The sequence below is a fragment of the Magnolia sinica genome, chromosome 17 (assembly GCF_029962835.1).
Source record: "Magnolia sinica isolate HGM2019 chromosome 17, MsV1, whole genome shotgun sequence".
NCBI classification, from domain to species: Eukaryota; Viridiplantae; Streptophyta; class Magnoliopsida; order Magnoliales; family Magnoliaceae; genus Magnolia; species Magnolia sinica.
In genome coordinates this window covers 64,835,668-64,843,775 of record NC_080589.1, presented here as the reverse complement: position 1 = coordinate 64,843,775, position 8,108 = coordinate 64,835,668, and the positions used below count along the sequence as shown (strand labels likewise).

Sequence of the window (8,108 nt, the reverse complement as noted above, 5' to 3'; positions counted from 1 at the left end):
TGAGGAAAACTTTGATACTCTGGTAGCTAGAGTAAGATGGATGATACGCCGGTACTTAGAAATTATATAAGTGGTATAAAATTAATTTTAATCGAACAGTCCAAACTATGGGGTGCAGTTTACATGTGCAATGAACAAGAAATTAGGAATTTTTTGTATTATACGACTATCGGATTGGTAGACATTAGTGAACGGTTATGAATGAAAATACCCAATGGTCATTTTTCAACAATTCACAGGCTGTGATAGCTTAAGAAATATGATTTTAGTATTTTTGACTAAGAAAATAAGGGTCCTGCATTTTTTCTCTGTTTAAATCAAGTTAATTTTTGGCACACGTGGACGATTTCTAAGTGACTGCATATCAAGCGTCATACTCGGCCAGAGTATCAAACAGCTCCTCTATAAAACGATGCCAACCAAAACCCTCATTTCGAGCTCTGTGAGATCTGAAGAGCTCTCTCTCTCTCTCTCTCTCTCTCTCTCTCTCACGTATGAGGATCCGGAAGCATGCGAACATATCTCTCTCCCCATCTCTCCGCACGCGCACCACTCTCCATCCGCACGTGTGCCAGCTCAACCGCTCGCCGTGGGATGTCATGCCATTTCCTCTCCAATCCGACGGCCAACCTCACCCAAATCAATACCAGGTTAGCAGACAATCGTATTGCCGTTATTTTCCTCACATCTACCCAAAATACCCTTCTGCAATACATAGACTTCCAATCTGCATTTCTATTCTGTGTCTAGGGTTTTGCCCTTTTCTGTCATTTTCTTTTTTCTTTTTAGGGTTTTGACATTTTGGGGGTGTCTGTTACTCTCTTTCTTTCCTTCTTCTGTTAGGGTTTCTTGGGTCGGCTGCTCTGGCGTGAAAGGAAAGCTAGTAGAAGAAAAAACCCTAAATCTAAAACTATAAAAATCGCATTTTTATTTAAAAAACGAGAAAAATCTTGATTGGGTTTTCTTCATATTCTACAGATTTTGGTTTGGTTTGATTGGATTTGATTTGATGCAGAGAGAAGAAAGAGAAGAGGAAGAGGAAGAAGAAGAAGAAGCTGTGATGGGAATGGGAAATGGCGTTTCATCTATTGCTGCTGCTGCTGATGGCAGGTATGTAAATTTCACGACATTTTTCAGTTGCAAGCGTTAGGGTTTTTTAGTTCGTTTTCCTTATGTCGCGATTTCATATAGTTAGAATGTATCGTTGCATTGGGGCCCACTTTCTGATGATCAGAACCGTCCATGCTTTGGTTGGTACTCTATACTGCCATCATAACAAAATCTTATGCTGAATGGATGATTCTGACCATCCGATGTGCTGATGAAATGTGGAACATTGAAAAGAACATTTTCAATGGCTCATATTCCACTGCAAATATCAATAGTCAGGTTGTATTATGAACTGAGATTATTGGTACATAGGTTATTGGTATTAGTGAGGTCGAGAAGATGGACGGTTCAAATCATCTGACCATATCTGCATGTGGGCCCGACTGGCGACACATGCTCGTCATCCTGAGACACGACACAGGCCAGCTGAAGTCGGATTTTTAGCTTTTTAATAAGATACAACACGGAAAAAATGACGTGGCAGCACGTACATGAAAAACCCATTTACAGGCCATCACGTGCTAGCATGGCACACATACGAGATATCCAGGACGTCCATCAGGTGGGTCCCACAGTTTAAATCCTTTTGTCCAGAAACTAGTAATCAGGTTAGGCACATTCACAAAACAGAAGAACGGATGCAAAAGGAAAAAAAAAAAAGATTGAGGCTTATAAGCCAGTTGGCCTGTTGGGGCCCACCTGATGAGTGGATAGGGCTGATTTAGTTTCAGTACGGCCATTCGTGTGGGACCAACCTTAGGCAAACCTGGATTGTTGCGAGGAAAATGAGATTTAAAACCCATGGATTTTATTTCCTCCACCTCCATGCAGACATTTTGTAATATGAGCATGCATTTCATTTGGCTTTTCATCATCTATCGAGCAGAGGCTAAAAGTTAAAAAAAAAAGAAGAAGAAAAGAAAAGAAAAGGGGTGTATACTATCAAAAGGAAGGGGTTTGAAATCAATATAAGTTTTATTGCAGCGAGGAAAGGGAATTTTCGAAAGAAGGGAGAGGAGAGAAGAAAAAGAAGAGAGGAGTGGCTTCCGAAAGAGAGATGATTCCAAGCAAGGGTAAGACATGTAATAAAGAGGAAGATGAAGGGCAATCTCAGTTAGACGCTTGCCCGAAAGTTGGAGAGAAGGACGTAGTGGGAGGAAGGCGTGGAAGGAAGAATCAAGGGAGGGCATTTTCGTCAAAATCAGATTATTACTACTATTATTCTGGGTTTGGTCCTTTGTGGGGTAGAAAGAGAGGAGGAACTCAGCTCCTTGGTGTCCATGCTCCACCCATCCCATCACCATCATCACCATCATCATCACCATTACCATCGTCATCAGATCATGATGACCATGACCATGACCATGATCACGATCGTCGTATGAAGAGAGTGAGGAAGCGCGTGAAAGCTCGATCGCTCAAATCTCTCCTCTAAATTATTCTTTCCTTACTAACATTCGACGCGCCTCCGGGAGCCCTTCCCATCTGCACGTGTCAATATGGAAACCGTGTGGGAGATCTCAGCCTTCCATCAGGTTAGCTTTCTTTCACACGGACACTCTCTTATGATTGGATGAAATGAGAATTGAGGTTTGCGAATTCCATACCTGTGTTGGGAGCTTTGGCAATCCACACGCAGGCACTTGTGTGCGAGCTCTGAGCTTTTTAGATCTTCTTCTCTAAAAGAACCAGGCTATCTTACGCCTCCAGGTGGTTTACACCGTGCAAAACGGATGGACGGCTAGGAAGAAAAATCTTTAAACCGTGGCTTATCTGACGAGCTAAACTGTCTGATTTTCTAGGCGCAGTGTTTCTTACAAGATGGAAAGATCAGATCTTGCACGCGTGTACCTTATCGGCACGTATGCGTGCGTGCGGATTGGCAGGGTTCCCGCACGTGTGCGGGATTAACAAACCCAAATGATTTGAGAGTTATTTTGGGTTTTTTGGTGACGTGGCAGTGGCATGTACCGTGTAATTATGAAGTTAATGTGGAAGGGTAATTTTGTCATTATCCAAGAACAGTTTGGCGTTGGCGTTGACGGTGATTGGGATTGTGTTTAGATGGGGTATTTCAGTCATTAAGATGAGCACATCGAGCCAAAATTGTACTGATTTGATTGCCTACCGCATCGGTTTTGCATGCGGCCTAATCCTTCTGCTCATCGTGTCAGTCATGTTGGACATCTCAGCCGTCCAAACGGTGGGTCACACCTTGAAGATCACCTCCCGCAAAAATCTAGGCGATCCACTTCGCTCGGCAATATTAAAATCTAACGTACGGCTAACTATCTGATTCAATTTACAAGCATGGGCCACCAAATGGGACGCCGATTTCCTGCGAAAGCCTTTCGCAGGAAGTTCCTGCGCAAGGATTCTGGATGGGGCCCACTGTAATGTTTGTTAGAAATCCAACCGGTCCATCCGTGTTTTGAACTCATTTTAGGACATGAGACTGAAAATTATTTGGATCCAAAACTCAAGTGGGCCATACTAGATGAAACAGTGGAGAAATGAATTCCTACCGTTGAAACCTTCCCAGGAACCACCTTGATGTTTATATTCCATCCAAACCGTTTATAAGGTCATTTTCACTGAGATGAAGTGAAAAGACCAAGAAATTAAACCGATACAAAAATTTTGTGGCCATATAAATGTTTCAACGGTGTTCACTAAATCCCCACTGTTTCCTCTCGTGTGGCCCACTTGAGTGTTTGATCCTCCTCATTTTTGGTGGAATATCCTAAAATGAACTCGAAAAACGGATGGACGGAGTGGCTTTCTCACAAACATCGTATTGGACCCCACACAGAATCTTGCGCAGGAACTTCCTGCGAAAGCCTTTCGCAGGAAATCCGCGTCCCACCAAATGAGAGGATGGGTCTGAATATCGGAAACGGATTGGCTACTCCCCCTGACACCAGCCCCGGAGCTAGTGGTCAGTGCTCTGTGGGCCCATCATTATGTATGTGTTTCATCCATTCTGTCTATCTATTTTTCTAGATCAATTTATGGTAATACACAAAAAATGAGGTATATCCCAATCTCAAGTGGACCACATTACAGGAAACAGTGTTGAATGAACTTCGACCGTTAAAAAATTTTTGGGGGCCATAAAAGTATTGGATCAAGTTGATCTTTGTTTTCTCCCTTCATCTGGGTCTTTATGACCTAATAAACGGATTGGATTTCAAATAAACAGTACATCAGGCCTTAGGAGGATTTAAATGATGGATATCCAATTACTATTTTTTTCCTGTGGTGTGATCCATTTGAGATTTATATCCCTCTCATTTTTGGGATGAAGACATAAAATGATATTTTAAAATGGATGAACAGAATGGATGAAACACATACATCATGGTGGGGCCCACAGAGCACCGACCACCAGCTCCGGGGCTGGTGTCAGGGGGAGTAGCCAATCCGTTTCCCTGAATATCGGGACGCGTGGGCTTCGTGATGGGGCCCCACCTTTTGCACGGGTGTCAGATGTCTTGCCCAATTGACAAAATTGCGGGAATGAAGGCCTACGGTTGGTGATTGGTCGTCCTGTTATATTTTAGAAGGAAATAAGGCTGTATGATTTTCAAAGAGCTGGTAATCACGCACAAGGCATGCTGCCAACTTGTCATATGCGTGGGACGGGCGCGGATTGGGTACTACCTCCGGCAGGACCTAGCTACGGACAGCCAGTCCTGTCAGGGGATCCGTGGGGCCTGATGTGATATATATGTTTTGTCCACGCCATCTAGCCATTTCCAGATTATTTCAGGGCAGGACTCAAAAGGGAGGTAGATTGAAGGCCCGAGAGTACCTCACTTGGGAGCGATGGGGAATGGAAAGCCTACCGTTGAAAACCTAATCTGGCCACAAGTTTGGAAATAAGCTGAATTTTATGTTTTCACTCTGTGCATGTCCATGTGACCTTGTGATTCGGTTGGATGGCAAATAAACATTACAGTGTGCCTTAGCAAGTTTTCAACTGTTGAATTTCAATCCCCATGGGTTCTTATGGTGTGGTACAGGAGCCTTTCATCTATTTATTTATTTATTTTTTTGAGTTGCCCTAAAATGATCTGTCAGAAGGATGAACATCGTGGATCCACGGACGTGTATCTCCTCTTAGAGCCTACGGGAAGAAGTTACAACGGAAGGATGCTTTCGGGCCACAGAGATGTTTTTGAGAAATCCATCCCGTTCATCCGCTTTGAGAGCTCATCTTAGGACATGCAACCAAAATTTATGTGTATCCAAAATTTAAATGAGTCACACGAGAGGAAAAAGTGGGGATTCAATGTGAATCGTTGGAATATTCTTGGGGCCATAAAAGTTGTTTCACGCATTATTTTTTGCTATTTTCACTTCATCCCAGTGGTAATGAACTTATAAACATCAAGGTGGAGCTCAAGAAGGTTTCAACAGCAGAAATTTCGTTCCTCAATTTTTCACTCTCGTGTGACCCACTTAGTTTTGGATCCACCTCAATTTTGGTCACATTTCCTGAAATGAGCTCTCAAAACCGATGGACAGGGTGGATTTCTCACAAACATCTCTATGGGCCCCACCCAACATCGATTCGCAGGAAATCCGCGTCTGGATAAAACACATACATCACGTACGTCCTAGCTAGGTTCCTTACTAACATCTTTCGCTACTAGTCACGTATTTTCACTTCATCCCAGTGGTAATGGAAGCGGATTGGTTGGTGTACCTCACACCAGCTATATAGCTACTGTAGGTACATGTCGTGCATAGAGCTGGGCATCGGTCCGAATCGGATCGGATTAGGTCCAACTCGATCCCATCCGAGACAGGATCCGAGTCGCCTGATTCGGACCAATCCGATGCTTGGTTAGCCTGACCCGAACCGAGTCCAACTCGGTCAGGAAAATTGAGCCGGATCGGATTGGGTATGATTCAAATAGTATGAATTTAATCAAATTGTTTCATGTGGTGTGGTCTACGTTAACCTTTAATATACTGCATTTTTGTGCTCAATGCCTAAAATAATATTTCAAAATGGATAAACGACTTAGATGAAATATATGCATCAAGGTGGGCCCCACATGGCTCTGAAAGAACTTTTAGTCTACCATGTACACGTTTTTATCCAACTTTTAACGTTACTTGCTTTTCACGAAATTGTGGTTACTTGCTTTTCACGCAAGCACAACCTACAGAGTACAGAGTGAATTCGAATTCTTATCCACGTTAGCGAGTTCTGTGGGTCTGATCATGGGGTAAGTATTATATCCAAACTGTTCATCCATTTGCAAGCTCGTCTTAAGGCTTGAGACGAAAATAAGACAAATCCAACTATCAAGTGGAACACACAAATGGTTTAACAGTGAAAATTATTCTCTGCTGCTATTTGTGGTGTAGTCCAGACGGTCTTTGGATATTATTCGTTTTTTGAATAATGCTTTATAATGATCTATAAAAATATATGAACAGTGTAGATATAATAAATACATCACTGTGGGGCCTAAATAACTTTGATATCCTTTGACCGTTCGTACAACGCGCCAGTACAACCGTAGCGCCTGAAGTACGAGGAGACCAGACGCCAGTATAGCTGTACTGGAAACGGACTGGCTACTCCCCTTGCCACCCGTCGTCGGTGCTCTGTGGGCCCCACCATGATGTATATGTTTCATCTATGTCCTCCATATATTTTTATAGATCATGTTATTAGAAAAAAAAAATGAGGTATATCAAAATCTCAAGTGGACCACATTATAGGAAATAGTGTTGAATGAACGTTGACCATTAAAAACGTTTTGGAGGCCATAAAAGTTTTTGATCAAGCTGATATTTATTTTTTCCCTTAATCTGGGTCTTTATGACCTAATCAACAGATTAGATGTCAAATAAACAGTACAATGGGCCTTAGGAGGATTATAATGGTGGATATCAAATCATTATTGTTTTCCTGTGGTGTGGTCCACCTGAGATTTATATCCCTATCATTTTTTTTTTACGTAAAGCCATAAAATGATCTATAAATTGGATGAACGGAATGGATGAAACACATACATCATGGTGGGGCCCACAGAGCATCGACCACCAACCACGGGCTGGTGTCAGGGGGAGTAGCCAATCCGTCCGCCGGTACCCTCTTTGCACACGACACGTACCTACAATAGCTATATAGCTGGTGTGTAGTACACTAGCTAAGTACTGAGTAAACTCTGTGGGGCCCACCGTGAAAATGCATGTGGTTCATCCGCTTCGGATCAGGTCAGATCGGATCGAAGCGGATCCAATCGGATCGGATTACGGATCGGATCGGTTCGGGTAGGTATGGATCCGAACTTGACCTAAAATGTTTTCAGATCTAAACTACCCTACTCAATCCGCACCGATCCAGTCTGTCGGATCGGGTCGGATCCACCGGATTGAGTCAGGATTGCCCAGCTCTAGTCATGCGAAGACGAGCACTGACGCTCCTCAAGCTCCGAGTTGTACGAACGGTTCAAAGGAGATCAAAGTTACATGGCCCCACAATGATGTATTTATTATATCTACACCGTTCATCTATTTTTAGAGTTCATTTTAGAGCATTATCCAAAAAATGAATCATATCCAAAGATCATCTGGACCATACCATAAATAGTAGTGGAGATAATGATTTTCGCCGTTAAAAAATTTGTAGGGCCCACCATAACGTTTATTTTACATCCAATCTGTTCATAAGGTCACAAATACCTTAATGAAGAGGAAAAATAAATTTCATATTAATCCAAAACTTCTGTGACCCCAAAAAGGGTTTCAATGGTAGACCTTCAATCCCCCACTGGATTTTGCAGTGTGGTCCACTTGATAGTTAGATCTATCTCATTTTTAGTCTCACGCCTTAAGATGAGCTCGCCAAATGGATGGACGGTTTGAATATAACACATACCTCATGATCAAACTCATAGAACCTGATGACGTCAATACAACAGCTATATATCTGGTGTGAGGTACACTAGCCGATCCGCTTCCAGTGGTAATGA

The 8,108-nt window shown here is 42.6% G+C and overlaps 1 protein-coding gene across 1 annotated transcript; it reads left to right on the top strand.

Annotated features, from left to right (window-relative positions):
• The first annotated feature begins 452 nt into the window (after positions 1–452).
• LOC131231540 (uncharacterized) lies at positions 453–3,153 on the top strand. The gene is made up of 3 exons (XM_058227755.1): positions 453–650; positions 1,016–1,110; positions 2,095–3,153. The coding sequence occupies exons 1-3, from the start codon at positions 495–497 to the stop codon at positions 2,543–2,545; spliced, it is 702 nt and encodes a 233-aa protein (XP_058083738.1). The 5' UTR covers positions 453–494; the 3' UTR covers positions 2,546–3,153.
• Positions 3,154–8,108: the final 4,955 nt, after the last annotated feature.

Coding starts and splice junctions, on each gene's coding strand:
- LOC131231540 (XM_058227755.1), top strand. CDS start 495: ATGAGGATCCGGAAGCATGCGAACATATCTCTCTCCCCATCTCTCCGC. Junction 651..1,015: donor CTCACCCAAATCAATACCAG/GTTAGCAGACAA, acceptor GATTTGATGCAG/AGAGAAGAAAGAGAAGAGGA. Junction 1,111..2,094: donor GCTGCTGCTGCTGATGGCAG/GTATGTAAATTT, acceptor GTTTTATTGCAG/CGAGGAAAGGGAATTTTCGA.